At 55.5% G+C, this 19,226-nt stretch overlaps 2 protein-coding genes across 2 annotated transcripts in view; both read left to right on the top strand.

Annotated features, from left to right (window-relative positions):
- Positions 1-1,554, top strand: part of FAM20C (FAM20C golgi associated secretory pathway kinase) — a 53,958-nt gene extending 52,404 nt beyond the window's left edge. The window contains exon 10 of the mRNA XM_041748734.1: positions 569-1,554. Within this exon, the coding sequence (XP_041604668.1) occupies positions 569-818 (250 nt within the window). The 3' untranslated portion in view covers positions 819-1,554. The remainder of the gene's footprint in view (positions 1-568) is intronic.
- Positions 1,555-15,081: 13,527 nt separating this feature from the next.
- FOXL3 (forkhead box L3) lies at positions 15,082-18,927 on the top strand. The gene is made up of 4 exons (XM_041749662.1): positions 15,082-15,200; positions 15,632-15,819; positions 16,209-16,377; positions 16,678-18,927. Exons 2-4 carry the CDS (start codon positions 15,713-15,715, stop codon positions 17,071-17,073), a joined length of 672 nt encoding a protein of 223 aa, XP_041605596.1. The 5' UTR covers positions 15,082-15,200; positions 15,632-15,712; the 3' UTR covers positions 17,074-18,927.
- Positions 18,928-19,226: the final 299 nt, after the last annotated feature.

Here is a 19,226-nt window from a genome sequence, read left to right as displayed (position 1 = left end):
CCTGCCAGCCAAGATACAGAGAAGAGGGGCTACCCCGATGCCCCACTCCCACTGCACGGCAGCACACAGGCTGGCACCCCGACACCTGGCGGCGGGAGCTATGGCTCTGCAAAGCCCTTCCTGGCATGCAGCTCATGCCAGCCATAACGGCCCATCTTACAGATGAGGACAGTGAGGTTCAGACAGCGTCCTGCCCCCAGCGCTCTGTGCCACTCTGCAACCCTCTCTGTGGGGCTCCACCCCCCCCCCCAACTCCCCACCCATGCTTCCTTTTACGGTTGATGAAACAGGCCACAAGGCAGGTGTGGAGAGCTGAGCTGGGCACCATCCCCTGGATGGGTAGGCTGTCCCTCCCCACCCTGTGTCTGCCTGGAGTATTGGGTCCCTGTGCTCACCCCTCGGGTCTCAAGTGGCCAACTGCGCTGCCGGGCAGGACGCTCACCACTGCTTCTGAGCAGGTCAGGGACCAACCTGGGACCACCCCACATAGAGCCAACACAGCTCCTCATCCCGGCCTCCCCATACCCAGTTTCTGGGGGTCAGGTACTGACTTCTGTCTGCACTGCAGGATCAGAAAGTCCACCTACCTGCGGCTGCAGCTTCTGGCCAAGGAGGAGTACAGGCTGAGTCTGCTGATGGCCGAGTCCCTGCGCAAGGACCGAGTGGCCCCCATCCTGTACAGGCCGCACCTGGAGGCCCTGGACCGGCGGCTGCGCATCGTGCTGCAGGCCATCAGGGACTGCGTGGAGAAGGACGGGCCCCACAGCGTGGTGGAGGATGACCTGGACCCGGAGCACAGAGCCCCCCCCGGCAGGTAGTGACCGAGAGCCGCCAGCCTGCCGTGGAGGAGGGACACGTGCATCTGCACCGTGAATTCGGTGACTTCAGGAACAGACAGGCCACTCCGGGAATTGGGGAACCACGGGAACGTGAGGTCCTTCGGCAGTGGGTCTGACAAGACACGTTGTATTCGCTTTCAAGACCAGAGAAGGTTGGGGAGGGGGCGCTCTGTGCTCATGGACGAGGCGGCCTGGCGGCGGGGGCGACCCACCCTTTTTCTACGGAAAGGAAGCCTTTATTTACTATTTTGTATTTATACATGGTGTCTATGTACATAAATAGTGACACCTATGCAGACCCCAGACCACCTACCAAATGCACACAAGAGAGCCGTGCCCACTGGGGCCGGACTCTCCCCCCAGGTGCACTCACTCTGGACCTAACTTGAAATAAGCCCCCATCTCTCCCTCCTGGGGCCCGAGTCCCGTCTCAGTGCAGAAGGCACCGGTGTCATCATGGGCTGGTGGACGGACAGACTCCCAGTTTCAGAGTGACGCCGATGACCACGTCTTCCATTTCTCAGAGCCGCCCAGCAGCACCTGGACTTTTCTCGGCGGCTGAGGGTGCTGCTCATCTTCTGACTCTGCTTTGATAGTTGGTGTAAATACGTCACATGGGCTCTTCTGCGGGCCTCGGCAACAGGCTGAATTTTGCAGCATTTTTGTGGAATAGTTTGCAATGTGGTAAAAGTGCAATAAAACTAGAGCAAATGTATGTTGGAGTCTGGGTCCTCATGCCCTGAGCTCCGCTACCACCCGCCCTCCACAGAAGTAAGTCCTGGAACTGGGTGGAGCCAAGGCTCAGCTTTCCAGGCGCTGTGGCTGGCACCGTGGCTGGCACCATGGCTGGGAAGAGGGCCTGCAGGCAGGCAGAAGAGGGGGCGAGCCACATGTTCCACTTCTGGTGTGGCAGGCGCAGACAGAGCTGGGTGAGGGTCAGTCCCAGAGGGTAAGCGTCATGCCTACACAGCCCTGGCACCTGTAGGCATACTGTGTTTGCCCAGCGGAGCCAGGACATTCAGGGCCTGAATGCTCCCGGGAGCCCTGCCTGGAGGCTCCCCCTAAGCCTGTTGTCCACGTGGGGCGCCGTGTGGGCACAGGATTCTATGACAGGCCAGCCCCAGGGCTTCCAAGAAGAGGACTCCCCTGAGGGCCAACATAAACCCCGGAGCTCAAGAATCCCTGGGAGCAGAGCACGCTGGTGCCTCCTGGGCTCTGCGTCCCATTATGCCCCAGCCCCCCTGCAGCCCCTTTTTTGTGCACCAGCACCTTGCAAACCCGCCAACATAAATTATCACTGTCTCTAAAGCAAGATTGCAAGGTCTGCTTTCTTCTCATTTCATAGGTGGGGACACTGAAGCTCAGTGAGGGGCTGACACTCTGCCCAAAAGTCAGGTTAGGTTTCCGGAACGGCCATGCTGTTGGCTCCAGGGCCAGAGGCCTCCCCTCCATCCCTGAATCCCACCTGGAGCTGCACTCAGTGTATGGCAGGCCTGCCTGCCACAGAAATACAAAAGAACCTCGACTACAAAGGCAGTAAGTGGGGGGGGTGCTAATGTGGCCCCCAAAGCCAGCTTCTTTGCAGCCCCCCGCCTGGCGCAGGCTTCCCACCCACCACTCACCCAGTGATCCCTGGCCGAGTCATCCCTGCCCCTTCTTGCCAGTAGCTGGCACCTGTGTACCTTGGGCCTTGCCCACCATGCTTCTCCAGTCTTCTGCTGTTCCCCATCCCTGCCCTGGAAAACGCATCCCCCCAGCTCCCAGGCCATCCAGAGAGAATAGAGTGCTGCTCTCACAGCCTCTGACCCAGGGGCTCCTTGGCCCCCTTGGTCCACTCACCATCAGTCCAGTAGAACGTGCTGGGCGACTGTTATATGCAGACCCTGACTCGTCACCAGACAGTGAGGGGGTGACACATGACCATCTCATACGTACACCACAAACTAGACCCCTCCACACAACAGGGACGGGGAAGGGATAGAGGAAATGGAGACACCAGGCCAGGCCACGTGCAAAGACATGTCTCCCAAGTTCCTGGGTTGAGGCCCGACCCCCATTGTGACTGCATTTGGAGATGGGCCGTTAAGTAGGCGATTCAGGTTGAATGGAGTCAAGAGGTGAGGCCCAATGCCCGAAGACTGGCGTCCTTGTAGGAGGACGAAGCAACACTGCAGATCTCTCTCTGCACCTGCAGAGGACAGGCCACGTGGGGACAGGCCTTGTGGGGACAGGCAGCAGACCTGAGCAGAAACCAGCCCTGGACCTGCTCTTGGGAGTCCAGCTTCCAGACTGCGAGAATAAACGTCCACATGCAAGCTGCCCGGCGTGCCTGTGCCACCGTGGGAAACACACATTTGGCCTTTTTCCTCGGGTCCCAACACAGAACCCCCAGGTCCTTTGGAGCTGCCTGAGCAAAGACCGTAAGCAAGCACGTGATTGTCACGCAGATTCAAGCCAGAACCTGCGTCTGTGACCTGCAGTCATGGGTCCTCCTCGGCCACAGCAGGACACACCCCTACATGTGGAGGTGCCCTTTTTCCATGCGAACATCCCACTCCACAGGGTCACTTCCGCTCCGCTTCAGAGCATCTCCTGTGTCTGCTATTTCTCAAAATAACCAGCTCAAAATAATCCTTATGCCAAAGAGGCCCACTTTGGGGTGACATACTCTGCCTCCCTTCAAAAGCCAGGCAGCGTCACGAGGAAACTAGAACATGCAGATGTGTTGAAGGAAGACCAGCGCAGGATGGTGGCGGTGGTCACGACACCTCAGTGTGGCCCTGGGCTCCATTCAGACACAGCTCAGAAAGTGGGGATTCACAGACCAGGGGCAGGAGGCCCCTGAGGAAGTACAGGGTCTGGGCAACTGGACACCACCTGGGTGTGCAGGATGGGGACCCCCATCAGGCATCAGGGGTGCTCAGGGCTCTCACTCAAGTCACTTAAAAGGACTCTTGCTAACAGTGACCAATGCAAAGCAGAGCCGGAGGTTTGAAAGCAGACGGCTGGCTGGGAGGAAGGCAGGTCAGGTAGAAAGGAGACCCCTCACCCCCAGCACACACGGAAACACTTCCCAAAGCTGGACGATTAGGATGTGATGGTGGTGATGCTGGAAGCCATGGGGAGCTGGTGATTCCCTCAACAGCCTGGCCAGCCAACCACCCAGCGAGGAGACCTTGGACCCTGGGCAAGGACGCAGGCCTGGACGGGAACTGCTGGAGGATGGCACCCAGGGAGAAAGCCAAAGAAGAAGGAAAGTGGGCAGGGGAGTGTCCGTGCCACCCTGGCTTAGCGGGCAGAGCAGGGCGTGGAAGGGCCGTGGCCAGGAAGACACGGAACAGAGGAACTGGCTCTTTCTGCAGAAGAGGGGACGACACAGCCACAGCCGCAGCCGGTGATGCAAACCTACCGGGAACGGGCAGACAGGAAATGCCTTCCTCCCAGAGGATCAGCAGGGCAGGAGAGGACGTATAATTATGAGAAGTCATGACTCAGCACTGTATGGTATTCACAGGCATAATCAACATTCCTTCTCCAAAGAAAGAAAAGGTGGTACAACCGAGTCGGGACTGAGCGGGGAGGGTGCTGTCTGGGAGCTGAGTCCTCTCTTGCAGGGCAGAAAGCTGATAGGTGTTAAACTTAAAAACCACTGTCACATCTGTCTGTGAGTTAGAGACACAGAGGAAAGACAGACACAGACGAGAACACACCCAGGGGAATGTGGGATGTGGTTTCTCAGGGACACGGCGATGGGGACAGGAGGGACGAGGTCTGCGGCTCTGCTCAACCCTACCCCAGTGTTACTAAGGCTTCGCAAGGCGTGTTCATCAGTTTTTTTGGCACAAGCTTGGTATGAAGGGAGAAGGTGGGATCAGAGCCTGGGCTGCAGGCCTGGCCAGGATGCAGGACCAGCCCCCATGCCCCCAAGAGAAATCCCCACCCGACTACACCCATTTTACAGCTGTCACACTGAGGCCCAGACCTGAGAGATGACTTCCGTGAATCTAACACTGGGCATGTGGTATTCAGGCCTGACCTCTAGATGCAGGAGACCCCTCTTTCTGTATTCAAAATCAAGCCAGACTGGCCCCCGATGCACCCACAGCTGCGGAGAGAGAACACAGGCCCAACACCCTGACCAGCCTGTGCCCCGGGCTCCCGTGAGATCTCATGGGGTGGAAGATGCCAGAGTGGAGGGAGCCGTCCCATTCCGAACAAAGAGAAGGAAAGGACTTTCCTTTTATTTTTTATTTATTTATTTATTTATTTTTTTATTTATGATAGTCACAGAGAGAGAGAGAGAGAGAGAGGCAGAGACACAGGCGGAGGGAGAAGCAGGCTCCATGCACCGGGAGCCCAACGTGGGATTCGATCCCGGGTCTCCAGGATCGCGCCCTGGGCCAAAGGCAGGCGCCAAACCGCTGCGCCACCCAGGGATCCCGGACTTTCCTTTTTTATTTTTTAATTTATTTTTTATTGGTGTTCAATTTGCCAACATATAGAATAACACCCAGTGTTCATCCCATCAAGTGCCCCCCTCAGTGCCCGTCACCCAGTCACCCCCACCCCCCGCCCACTTCCCTTTCCACCACCCCTTCCATTCCACTCCTCTGCTTACCCAGCCGGGAGGGTCCACACACCAGATGGCATCTCTCCAGAGGTGCCTGAGGGCAAATGCAAGGAGAGATCACACAGAGTCTCCCCTCTGAGGCCTGGAAGCTCGTTCTGGAGACTCAGGGGGCAGGCAGGAGTGGGGGCAGCACCCCACCAGGGGCTGCAGGCTCTGTGCTCAGACTACCACCCAAGGTAAAGTAAGTGAAAGAACAAACAAACCAATATATAAGCCCCAGTCCTCGTGGGCACAGGGCGCAAAATGTGTGCAGTGACACTTTGGCAATGCAGGGAGGTGGTGCCCCCGTATCCTAGCCCCTACTCAGAGGTCTGAGATGCACAAAGGACACTCCCATGCCCCAAGGCTGGGTGATGAGGGTGCCTCATCAACTGCAGGCCCTCCTGGGTGCTCCCTGGGGGCTCCCCAGATGTCACTGCTCTCTGTCACCTGGGAACAAGCTGGATGCATAGACCCCCGGGCCCAGAGCCCCAGAGGCCAAGCCCCAGGCAAAGGAGGCCTTCGTCAGGCTCCTAGGTAGTCCAGCGCCATGCATCACCCATGTGGCTTCCACCTGACGCCCGGGGACACAGACTCACCCTCCCTCCCACATCCAGACCATTTTCTGAGGAAAACCCCTCCCCACATCCCCGCACCCCACCCAGAGGGACCTTAACAGAAGAGGTGAGCCAAGACAGTCTCGAGCAGCCTCTGCTGGGTGTGAGGTGTGGTTAGTGGTGAAGGGAGACAGACCTCAGACCTCTGTTAGGAGAGCAGCCCCTAGAGCCCCCACATGGGAAGGAGGTCCCCATATGCACAGAGGGGGCCTTTCTTATGCTTCTTGGAGATGGCATTTGAAAGGAAGGGTTCAGAGCTGGCTGGGACCTGCCCACCTGGGAACTGGGAACAGTGTACACTCCGTCTCAGAGGGGGGAGGACGGCTCCTGGCCTGGAAGTTATAACTGGACAAGTGGGGTGAAGCCAGGAAAGAAGTCAGCTGCAAGGTGGGGTCAGGAGGGGTACACACTGGTGCCTCGGCCCAGATCAGGTTAGGTTGCTGTGTCCACCGGAGGCCCTCGGTGTGGCCATCCCATGGGTCTCCTCACCATGCTGGCTGTTGCAGCCAGATATATCCTGTGGCCACCATCATTCTGGAAAGGCCCTCCGGGTTGAAGGGGGCCACCAGAAACACTGCCCAAGACTGGCCCACTTGCACCATCTAGAGGAGAGCCCGAGAAAAGCAAGGCCCCATCCAAAAGGCCCACTGACTAGAGCTTGGCCCCAGGAGTCTGTTGGTCCTCAGGACCAGAATCCAGGACCTCAGAAGCAGAAAGGGGCATGGGGACACTCAGCTGCCTGGCAGGTGGACTCCTCAGCCAGGAAGGCCATCAGCAAGCCCTTGCCAGCTGCTTAAGCACCGACTGGGCCAGCCTGTCCTCCCATGTCCAGGGCTCAGGTGGCCCCAGACAGAGGGCCCATCAGGCTTGCTCTGCATTGTCCCACCAGGATCAGCACAGTGCCTGCCATTCAAAAACCAACCCCGAATGGATGAGTCATTCTTCAAAGACAATTGAATGGAAACTCTGTGCCCCAGTAAACGTGTACCGACAATTTCTTCAACACAGAAGTCAGGGGCTCATCTGGAGGGCAGTGCAAGCAGTAGAAGTACACCTTCCTGGGGCCACAGGGCCTTTGCACAGTCTCCCAGCCTGGTGTTCTCTGCCCCACATCAACCGTATTGTGTTAATTCCTACCCTGAATGCTGCTCAAATATTCCAGCAGTGGAAGGGAGTTTTCTGGTACTTCATGGCCATCTCAGTATGTCCTGTCATGGGGACATACTGTCCTGCTCTCTTCCTCAGAGCCTCTGCTTTCTCTCCAGGCTGGAAGGAATGTGAGGACCGGGAATGCTTTCCATTCTCCCCGGCTCCCGAACACTGTGGATGAGCAGCGTTGTGTGGATCAGTCCCCACCGATCTTCCTTCTTGTCTCCTGCGCTGAATTTGTAACGTTCCTCTGAGGCACCTCCATCTGGCACCCTGAGTGCTGGGACCCGGATGGCCTGCTCTGCATCCGGGGCCCATCACCGTGGCACTGTAGCATTGCTATTTCTCTCCATGCTGTCCTCACCGCTAGAGTCGAGGGTTCCCATTCCCATGGTAGCAGCAGCCCCCTGTGGGCCCCCTGTGGTCTACGCCTCCTGGCAATCACAGCCTTGTGAGCCCCCCAGGGGTCACAGAGGACCCTGGGCCTCTGCTTCTCTGTCTCCCAGATCTCCTGTGTGGGGCACTTATCTGCCTTGTTATGAGTGGCTTGCTGGAAAGGCCCATGCGGTGAGGACCGGAGGCCCCCCCAGCCAGCAGCTGGGACCAGGACACGAGGCTTGGGGAAGGCTGCCTGCAGGGGAAGCCTCCACCCATCAAGCTTTCAGAACACACAGCTCCAGCTGCCATCCTAGCTGCAGCCTCATGAGAGAGCCTGAGCTGGAGCCGGTCAGCTCAGCCACATCCAAATTCAACTCTCAGAAACCCTGTGACACAGTGAAGGTTTATTGTGAGTGTGAGCCACTAAGTTTGGAGTGGTTCGTAATGCAGCATAGCTAACAAAATGCATTGTGTCAAGACTTTTACGTGATCTGCACAAACCTCTCCATCTGTTCACAGTTGCTGGAAGCTCACTTGTTAGGAGCAGAGGATCACCCTGGCTCCAGTTCAGACATTGTGGCTAGCTGTGTTTCTCATGAGCTATTGCATAGGTCCTTGCAATGAGCAAAGCAAGGGACACTTTGCTCTCCTATACTGTTTGTGCAGACAGACTGCACAATCTGCATTATACCTGCCGCCCCACAGCCTGCCTCACCTTGAAAGGCAGGTCTTGCTTTTACCAGACCTTGGCTCCACTGTAGGGAGTCCCACCTCCCTTGTGAGCTTCAGTCTTGTGGCTCGAATAGGACTGACCTTGCTTCCGGACACCAGACCTGGCCCTTTCTAGTATGAAAACTGTAATCATCCGGCTGCAATGGTTGAGGGGCAGAGGTGACCCTAGGCAGGCCAGCGGGGAGTGACACAAGGAGATCTCTGTGGGCAGGAGTGAGTGTGAGGCACAGATGGAATGCAAGGGGGGGCAGTTCACTCACCCCGTTTGGGGGCTGGATTTATGTAATTAGCTCTGTTCTTTCTTTGGCTATTTATCTCACTAAAGTGTAGAGTTCTGGAAAGAAATTTTTAAATCTCTGTGAATGTTCCATTTTGCTTCTGATTTTAGAGGAGCAATGATTGCTTGCCAAGAAGAAATCCCGAGATACTAATTGCCTCCATTTATGTTGGCGGCTGAGAGCACACACTCAACCACAGTGATCAGGAGCTTATGCTAATGCCTATACTGTTGGTTTGGAAAAGGGACATTGATGTGATTTTTATATTTCTTTTTTCTGTCCATGCATTACCCATAGACAGTCTGGGAGCAAAAGAACCAAATCTCCCCTCCTGGCTCCAAGAGAGCTCAAGCAAAATCACTTGGAAAAGACCAGGACCCTCCCTTCGTGGGAGCTGCTGCATGCTTGCCAAGTTAGAGAACTTCTCACCAGGTCTGGAATGTGGCACATGCTCTGCCAACGCCAGCTGAGCACGAGCAAGCCGCGAAGGCTTCTGCTCTTTAAAGTTTGGTCAGATTTTTAAGGAAACTCAGCATTAATAAATCTATAGCACAAATTAGCAGATGATTATCCACATACTGAGGTTCCTGAAATTATTTACATTTAAAACATCACTTATAAGTGAATTCTGATACATTCTATATTCTGTAACATTAAAAATCAAATTCTTAAAGAGTATTATAGTTAGCAGTTTTGCGAATGCTTCCCACCTCCCGAAATTGAAATAGCATATTCCAGCATGTGAACAGAGGCTGCTTCTGAACAACTGAATTATAGCTGATTTTTATTTTTATACCTTTCTCTATTTTATAAACTTTCTATAACAAAAGCAACTTTTAATAAAAAATACAGCAGTGTCCGAACAAGTTGTGACTTGGCATTACAGAGAGCTCCTAAAGACCCCCATGGCCCTCTCTGTCTGTAATGCAGCATAGCTAACAAAATGCATTGTGTCAAGACTTTTACGTGATCTGCACAAACTTCTCCATCTGTTCACAGTTGCTGGAAGCTCACTTGTTAGGAGCAGAGGATCACCCTGGCTCCATCCTCTTTCCCTCTGCTTGAATTTGGTGTTTATCAAGACCATAATTCTATTTTTGCCATTTATGAGTGTGTCACAAACAGCACAAGTCACCACTCCACTTTCGACATCCATGAGTGGCCCTGCAAGGCTGCTCTGGGTCTGCTGGTGAGACCCGCTGACTCGCTGATTTAATGGTGGCATCGGAGAAGCTCCCCACAGTCTGGGCAGCCCGGTGGTCCCCTGCATGCTCCCATTCTCCATCTCCGCCCAGCCACCTGGCCACACATGGGACTATTCCCAAACCATGTTCTGACACATGCAGCTGCTGTCATCCTCCTGGAGGGTCTGGGTTCAAATCCTTTCCCCACCACCAGCAAGTGGTGTGACGTGGGTGAGAACCTATAAACCAGGAGCAACCAGGAGTGTCTGACTCGGGGGATTGCCCCTGAGAAGGGAATCGGTCAATATACGTAAAAAAGTCTTAGAACAGGGATCCCTGGGTGGCGCAGCGGTTTGGCACCTGCCTTTGGCCCAGGGCACAATCCTGGAGACCCAGGATTGAATCCCATGTCGGGCTCCTGGTGCATGGAGCTTGCTTCTCCCTCTGCCTGTGTCTCTGCCTCTCTCTCTCTCTCTCTATGTGTGACTATCATAAATAAATAAAAATTAAAAAAAAAAAAGTCTTAGAACATTGCTGGCCTTGTTTGCTGCTGACGTCACCATGTTTAGGAGTATTTCAAGGACATTTTGGCTAAAGATCAGAGAAGTCTGCCTTCTCACTGCCGGGACCCACACTAAGAAGTCAATTTTAAAGTAAGTCAAATAAGTATTTCAGAACCCTAAGAAATCAAAATTCATTAGGGAGGTTTCCTAACTAACCAACAGGTACTTCTATTGAATTGAGTGAACACATGTGCTTTCTCCACCACCATTGTAAGTCCCATCCTTTCATGCTTCAAATGGTGGCCCGCCCATCCCTGAACCACACTAGCAGAGTTCAGGACAAGAGCTACCAAAATGTGGGCGGGGGTGCGGGACCCAGCCTGAGCTCCCCTCCCTGGGGGACTGTGTGCACTCCCACCCACCTGTGATTGGCTTCAGCAGCGCATCCTCCTCGCAGGCCCACACACCACACCTGTCGCAGGTCAGCAGGTGCTCAGACCTCAGACCCGCCTGGGATGTAACTTGTTGCCCTGAAACCTGGGTTCTCTGACCACCAGGAATAGCCATGACGGGACACTTTGGTCTCCTGCCACGGGCTGCTTATGTTGCTCATCTCGCCGCGCTCATGCTCATCTCGGCGCACTCATCTTGACACAGAGCTGCGAGCTGACAGGTGGATGGTGGGTGAAGCCACTAAGTTTGTGACAATTGGTTACATCACAACAAAATGGTGATTATATACATTTGTTACGCTAGCAATACACTGTCCTTATAAAAATTTACATTTGGCAGCCTGGGTGGCTCAGCGGTTTAGCACCGCCTTCGGCCCAGACCATGATCCTGGAGACCCAGGATCGAGTCCCACATCGGGTTCCCTGCATGGAGCCTGCTTCTCCCTCTGCCTGTGTCTCTGCCTCTCTCTCTCCTCTCTGTATATTCTCATGAATAAATAAATAAAATCTTTTTTAAAAATTAACATTCGAGATGCATGGTGGCTCAGTCAGTTAAGCATCTGACTCATGGTTTCTACTTAGGTGGTGATCTCAGGTCTTGATCGAGCCCTGCACCCAGCTCCTCGCTCAGTGCAGTCTGCTTCTCCCTCTGCCCCTCCCCTTACACCACCCCCTGTCCTCCGGAATTAATAAATAAAATCTTTAAAAAAAAAAAACTCAAAGTCTGTGGCTGGTTCTCTCCCCAAAGGTCACCACTGTTGTTGATGGATGGATTGATTGATTGATTGATTGATTAAAGATTTTATTTACTTATTCATGAGAGACACGCAGAGAGAGGCAGACCCAGGCAGAGGGAAAAACAGGCTCCATGCAGGGAGCTCGATGTGAGACTCGTTCCCAGGACCCCGGGATCATGCCCTGAGATGAAGGCAGACGCTCAACCACTGTACCACCCAGGCACCCCTGTTGTTGATTTAGGGTGCCTCCTTCCACGTCCTTTTTTAAGAGACATGAGAGGCATGATACCCTGACTCTGCCATATACCAGCTCCCCTGGAGCTGTTGATGGACAGAGTTCATATAGAAGGAACTCAGAGCAATCCTGGCACACAATAATTGCTCAGAAAATGTTCCTTGTGACTGCTGGGAATTTCTGTGTGTGTCTGGGCCCAAACAAAGTAGGTGGCTATGTTTGATTTAGTTTTTTGTGGGCAGCACCAGACTGAAGGTAGGTTCAGCTCGTTGCTCTGAGGACCTGGCTGTCCTGGGTGCCGGCTTCTGTCTCTTGTCTAGCTCAAGGGGGCAGTTCATCCCCTTGGTGAGTTTCAGAGCAGCTGGCAGGTGCCCAGGAAGCCTCCCCTGCGCTGGGTTCCAGGTACAAAAGAAGCTCCCCGGGATCAGCCAGAAGCAGATGTGGACCAGGCCCCCAGACAAGGTCTCAGACCCACAGATTCGGAAGGGTGATCTGGTTTGCCCCCGCAAACACAGACTCCAGCAGAGCCAGCCATCTCGTGGACTGCGTCTACTGATTCTATACAAGAAGCAGGATTCCACCAGGGGTGTTACAGGGCACATCACGGGGTTTGGGCCAAATTCCCATCCCAAGGAAAGGAGCCCAGATGGCAGCTGGGAGAGAAGGTTGCCTCCATGTCATGCTGTTATGACAGTGTTTTCCAACAGCCCCTGCAAGTGACACATGGAGAGAGGGCATGGCTTTGGTGATGAGAGCTCTTACGTTAGAAGTGGTTTCAAACTTGGGCTCTGATATTCACCAGCTGTGGGATGCAGGGCCGGGGATCACTGTCATCTGTTTATCCACGGGCTGGGATGTGGCTTTTCCAAGGGATGGGACCATTTCCAGGGGATGGGGCAGCGCACACGGATGTGTGAACTGCTGTGGCGCCAGCATAACCTGGCCTCGGGGTGATGCCTCCCTGAGCGGTAATTCTCCGGGCTACTCCAGCTCAGGGTTCCCCTGCTCTGGAGGCTCAGGTTTGGGGTGGCCCCCGGAGCCAGTCCCCCAAAGCTGTGGAGGGCTGAGTGAAGTAGCCATGCTGTTTCTTGCTTTTCCACCATCTGTGTGACAGAGTCTTCAAGATCCCCAGAGCACGGGGTCCCCTGGTGCTGGCTGACTTCACTGACCAGGACAGAGGCGGGCCTGGAGCCCTGCCAGTTGCCACCACATCTCCTCCCACGCTTTTGCCTGACCAGCAGGAGGACACACTCTCCAGAGAAGACAGCGAGAGGCTTGACGTGGAAGGGAGGGGCTGGCGGGGGAGCACGCGAGGACATGGACATCAGGCAGAGAAAACCCCCACTGAGTGGGGCTGATGGGATTCTCTCTTGGGCACAGACTGCTCTGTCTCAAATCTCCCTCCCGCAGCTTGGCATCTCTAGGTCTCCAAGCCCGCTGCAGGACAGTTTAATTAAACTTTTTTATTTTGAGATACTTGTAGATTCCACGCAGTTGTAAGAAATAAAACAGAGGGGGGGATCCCTGGGTGGCTCAGCGGTTTAGCGCCTGCCTTTGGCCCAGGGCATAATCCTGGAGTCCCGGGATCGAGTCCCGCATCGGGGTCCCTGCATGGAGCCTGCATCTCCCTCTGCCTGTGTCTCTGCCTCTCTCTCTCTCTCTCTCTGTGTGTGTCTCTCATGAAAAATAAATAAAATCTTTTTAAAAAAAGAAAGAAAGAACAGAGATCCCACATACCCTTTACCCAGCTTCCCCCTATAGTGACATCTTGCAAAACTCTAACACACAATCTCACGACTGAGACCTTGACACTGACACAGTCAGGACATGCAGAGCAAGGCAAGGCCACAAGGGCCCTTGTGCATGGTCCCATGACGTGGCTTCCACTTCCCTCCTGCTCACACCTCCTCTTAACCCCTGGAAACCACTAATCTGTTCCTCATGTTATCATTTTGACGTTTCAAGGGTGTCCTATAAATGGCAGTGTGTTCTATGTAACCCTTTGAGGCTGGCTTCTGTGCTTACATAGTTGGGGATCCATCTAGGCTGCTGCTGGACTAGTGGTTATTCACCTCGCATAGCTGAGGTGTCCCATGGTGTAGAGGGGACCAACGCCTATATAACCGTCTCCCCGTGTAAGGACATTTAGGCGAGTTTCAGTTTGGGAATGTGAGCACAGGTGTTTGCATGAATTTACCTTTCCAGTTCTCGGGGATAAATGCCCCAGAGTGTGATTGCTGGTTAACCCTGTGGTCACATGTTTAGTTTTTAAAGAAAGTGCCAAAATGTTTTCAAGAGGGACTGTACCACTTATGTTCCCACAGTCCAGCGAGCATAACTGACATCTGACAGAGGACAGCACAGAGTCGGTGAATGTCTCTGAGCCCCACTGTGCTTCCGACCCTCCACAGAAGCCAGCCATGGCATCCCTGCAGAAAGGGCGACTGCACAGCCTCCCCCGGGGAGCTGGCAGGGCGCTGCCCCCTTCTTCGCCATGGACTGTGTGTAGCATCAAGCCCTCATGCAGCCAACTGGCTGGACTGAATGAAAACAGGTCATTTCTGAGTGAAGGGTCCTGCTTTGAAGGGAGAATTTTCTGGAGAAAGACTATCCAGGCTTCCTGGCCTTAGGCAGATTCACACATACGGGTCAGTTCAGAATTCTGCAGAGTTGGGGCACCTAGGTGGCTCAGTCAATGAAGCGTCTGCCTTTGGCTTACGTCATGATCCTGGTGTCCTGGGATCAAGTCCCGCATCAGGCTCCCTACTCAGTGGGGAGGCTGTTTCTCCCTCTCCTCCCTGCTTCTGCTCTCTCTCTCTCTCTCTCTCTCTCACTATCTCTCTCAAATAAATAAATAAAATCTTTAAAATAATAAAAACAATTCTGTGGAATTGTTCATGGAAATGCCTTTGGTGGCACATCCACTGTGAAACAAACTCCCCCCTCACCACTACCACCCCACGCCTGGCAAGATCCCACCTCATTCTTTTTCCTAAAATTCCCATACCTTATCTTCTCTCCTGCATGCATCTACCCATACAAGGAATCACAGCCTTGGAGCTAGAAGGGACCAGGAAAGTGTGGCTCAGCTCTTGAGCCTGTCCCCAGGCCCGAAAGCTCTGTGCTCCAGGCACTCAGGGGCTTTCTTACAGAGCAGGCTCCTGAGCCCCTTGCTGGGACCCCTGGAAGAGACACCCTTCTGGGCAACAAGAGACAGTGCCTCTGGGATGCAGGGCCTTGGAGGAAATGCTGGCTGCTTTGTCTCTGACTCCAGGCAGGGACAGGCCAGCTGGGCCCAGACTACCCTGCCCGGATCCTGCCGCTCAGGGGCAGGAGGTGGGGCCAGCCTGGTGGTGGAGGAGGTGACAGCCCTGGCCCTGTCTGTGGCCTGGCTCATGATTCTGTTCTGGCAACCCAAGAGTCCACTCTGGGATCCCGTGCCCTGGAAAAACCTAGTGACTCCCTGGCACCGAGGGCGCACAGACTGGTGAGCTCTGAGGAGACATCCGCCAGTGCAGGGAGCCCCCGAGGAGCCCTAGCTCTGGCTTGCGGGTGGAGGGGGGGGGTGGGGGAGGGATACCCAGCAACTCTGCCTGGAAATCTGGGGCCCGCGCAGGGAGCAGAGAGCGCGGCGGCGCGCACGGGGCGGGAGCGGGAGGCGGGGTGGCGCCCCGCCCGTCGGACCACCCAGCGCGCGGGTCCCTCCTCCTCGGTCCGCCGCCGGTCAGCGGGTCACTGAGAGCCCCGCTCGCTTCCCTCGGCCGCTTTACCGGTGGCTGGGGCCTCCCCCGCGCTGGGATTGGATGCGAGACAACTGGGTGGGCGCGGGCGGGGGACCCCAGAAACCCAGGCTCCCAGCTCGGGCGTAGAGGAGCCCGCAGTGCAGACGCTGCTGGCCCGAGCCTGGGAGGACTTCAGCACAGACCTGGCGGGCTGGCGGGCGGCGCGGAGGAGGTGGCAGCGACGCGGAGGCCCCCCGCAGGCACCCGGTGCGCCAAGATGTTTGACAGCTCGCAGTATCCCTACAATTGCTTCAACTACGACGCCGACGACTACCCAGCCGGCAGCTCCGACGAGGAGAAGCGGCTCACCCGGCCCGCGTACAGGTGCCCGCGGGGTCGGTGGTAGGAGCCTGGGGGCCTGCGAGGATCCTGCTCCAGGACCTCCCGGAGGAGGGTGGGCTTTCTTCTGAGGGGGGGGGGGCGGTGGGTACCCTGGGAAGGGACCCGTTCCTCCTTTCTCCGCATGTCTCTCCACCCCCTTGAGGAGACTCCCAAGTGTGAAGATGTGCTCCTTGGGTCTGGGCAGAAGCGGGGAGCGGGGACCTCCGGGGTGCACCTCCCACACACCCCCCCCAGCCCTGGGGTCGAGGGAGCACGCTTCTGGAGGGGCGGGCCTCTGCGCAGGGAAGGGCTGCCGGAGGGGACTCCAGACCCCCAAGTCGTGAGTGGTCCCCTCCACCGCTCCGCGTGGCCCGACGCGCCCCTATTTGCAGCTACATCGCGCTGATCGCCATGGCCATTCAGCAGAGCCCCTCGGGCAGGGTGACGCTGTCTGGCATCTACGACTTCATCATGCGCAAGTTCCCCTACTACCGAGCCAACCAGCGCGCGTGGCAAAACTCCATCCGCCACAACCTGTCCCTCAATAGCTGCTTCGTCAAGGTGAGCTCCTCACTGCCATCCCGCTCCCCGAAGGGCCCCGGACTGTCCCAAGCTTGGGGGCTCCTGGGCCAAATCAGCCCCGATAGGGGGCGGGGCCAGATCTTGCAGCAGCAGTTGTTGGAAAGTTCATTTTTAGCAAATGGGGTGCCTCCAGTTTGCTCCCTGAGCAACGCCACCCACCGCAAGGACAGGGACCTATCCAGGGCCTGCCCCGGAGCCCTCGGGGAGCGCGCAGACCGGGAGGGGTGGGCGGGAGCGCCCAGAAAGCCAGCCCCTCGCGGAGCCCCTCCCTGCGCACAGGTGCCTCGGACTGAGGGCCACGAGAAAGGCAAGGGCAACTACTGGACGTTCGCAGGCGGCTGCGAGTCGCTGCTGGACCTCTTCGAGAACGGCAACTACCGGCGGCGCAGGCGGCGCAGGGGCCCCAAACGGGAAGGGGCCGGGGAGGCGCGCGCGGGGGGCACCGAGGGGCCTCCGGGGTCGCAGGAACCAGCCCCCCGCCCCCACCAGCCCCCGGCCCCCGCCAGCCCAGCCGCTCCGGGGAAGGAGGAGCCCAGGGGCATCAAGTTCAGCATTGACTACATCCTGTCCTCCCCAGACCCGTTTCCTGGGCTCAAGTGTCCCCTGGGCCTGCAGGAAGGCAGGAACCCCCGGCTGGAGGCCCAGCAAATGAACCTCCACGTTTGGACAATATGAGACGGGGCTGGCACCCGGGCAGCCCCGGGTCTTCCCGGGTGATTTCAGCCCCACTTCCAGCCAGAGGCAAGGTTTCGCCACAGACTAACTTCCACAGCCTCTTGCTCCCCCCCGGGGGCCGGAGAGACAGGAACTCCAGTCTTCTGGCTTCCTCCTTCAGAAAAGTTCCCTTGCAAGAAGACTCACGGGGTCCTGCTCGCCTGAAGCGTTTGCTCCAGAGCTCCTGAAGAGTCCTACTCTGAGGAGTACGAACACAGGTTCAGGGCCACCTCCATCTGAGGATTTGCTGCTTAGACAGCCACAGCCTGGAAGGTGCCCACGGGCTGGGCATACAGTTAGCCGGGCGGGTGGGCTTCTTCCCTGGAGCTGAAAGTGATGCTAATAAAATGCAAACAGTGAAGTCAGATACTAGTTGATCCCATGAATGTCGCCCCAAGGTTTTTGACCGTCGCCCTGGTGCAGATGATGTGATCAGAAGTGTAAGTGCATCTCATGCTGTGGACAAAATAGTTCGTAATTGCATAAGAACTCTCGTGCGCTCTTCTATCCAGGAGAGAAGGCAGAAAGAAGAGAAGAGCAAGAGGGGGGGGATTCAAATTTGGGCCAACATGGGGCAAAGCACACTTTTCTTGCTTCTTCTGAGCAGGCAGTAAGCTTCTATTTGGGCACGTTCCACCCAGCTGGTTTCGTGAGGAAGCAGACACTCCATAGCAGGCGGTTGATAGATCCCTGCTACGCTGTGAGGTGTACGATTAGGGAGTGCACAATTACAAGCATTGGAGGTGGGTTCACTCCATTTGAAATGTAAATGATTTAATTACTGTGTGGAGACGGGTGTTTTAAAAAACACAATTATGCACAGTGAAACTATTTGACCAACCTTATCATTTTTCACCAGCCCATTTTTGCAGAGTTAATTGCTTTCCATGACTTAATTTGAACATTAGTATGGATTACACCTAATCTGATCCACTAGGTGACAATGATTGGCTAATTGTGTAAACAACAAAAACACACCCAAGGAGGCTAACTGTCTCGACTGGGAATTACTTGGTTGTGCTTTATCGGACTCTGAAAAACCCCGGGCCGGTAAAGGCAGGCAGGAGACCAGGACAGAAAGAGCCATCTCAGAGACCCACTTAGACTGGCTTGCTTCTGATTCAGACACCCTGATATTTCATCAAACTACAGCACTGTTACTCATCCACCTCGGGTTGATGTGACTGTTTTGAGAAAGGGGAGAAGGCTGTCACAAATGTTGTGAAGTGCCTGGTCCCCGAGTCCAGAGATGAGGCCTGGTGGTGATGTGCCCACTGCCTGTCTGTCAGCACTCTCTTGGTCCATTTAGGTCCCGCCAGCAAGGCAGCCTGTTGGCCTCATGGAAGGAGGGGAGCCCTGCCTCCCTCAAGCAGCCCTCCCGAAAGCAGGACTAAGCCTGCAATACAGAGGACATGCCTCCTTCGAAAATGCCAGCTACCAGAACTCTTTGCTGGGAAAGCATTCAACACTGGTGGGCCCTCGCTGCCCACTGGACCTGGTGCTGAGCCCGGGACAGGGGTTGTCTCCACGGCTGGCCCACCAGCCCTGATGGCTGGTTGCATGATTTCTCATTCCCACTTTATAGATGGGGGACCCGCATGCAGGTGAACCCAGGCCCCAGACCCAAGCATGTGGCTTTGGGGCTGGGCTGCTCACACTTCCTCCAGGCTGTGGCTCGTGCAGGCTCAGAGTGGTCGTGTACACGGATGTGCGTATGTGCATCGTAGGTGTGATGTCTGTCTGCTTTCCTATTATTTATATCCCTTTGCCAGTTGTCCTAAAAGCATTGTTTTAAATGATAGTAGATATGACATAGGTGGCGCAATGCAGGTGGTACTTATTATACATAAGTAGATGGCATACAAAGTATCTGAAGATATATTTTTCTGCTACCGGTCAAGCAAATAAAATTTGCATTTTATCTTTTGGGTTTTAGCCGTGTCCCTATGTTTTGTTCTGGTGAGCAAAGCCAGTGGGACAGAAGATTCCTCTGTCCTAAATAGAACAATTTTGGAAGCCCCGGCCTTGGAGGGGGAGAGGAGGCCTGGTGACCTGACATGTTGTTAGCAGGTCCTCCCATCGCACACGGGCCGGGGCAGGTGCTCACTGGCTGC

Source organism: Vulpes lagopus, chromosome 3, assembly GCF_018345385.1.
Source record: "Vulpes lagopus strain Blue_001 chromosome 3, ASM1834538v1, whole genome shotgun sequence".
Lineage (NCBI taxonomy): Eukaryota > Metazoa > Chordata > Mammalia > Carnivora > Canidae > Vulpes > Vulpes lagopus.
Note: the sequence above shows the minus strand (reverse complement) of the source record. Positions and strands in the feature narration are given on the sequence as shown.

Coding starts and splice junctions, on each gene's coding strand:
- FOXL3 (XM_041749662.1), top strand. CDS start 15,713: ATGTTTGACAGCTCGCAGTATCCCTACAATTGCTTCAACTACGACGCC. Junction 15,820..16,208: donor CTCACCCGGCCCGCGTACAG/GTGCCCGCGGGG, acceptor CCCTATTTGCAG/CTACATCGCGCTGATCGCCA. Junction 16,378..16,677: donor TCAATAGCTGCTTCGTCAAG/GTGAGCTCCTCA, acceptor CCCTGCGCACAG/GTGCCTCGGACTGAGGGCCA.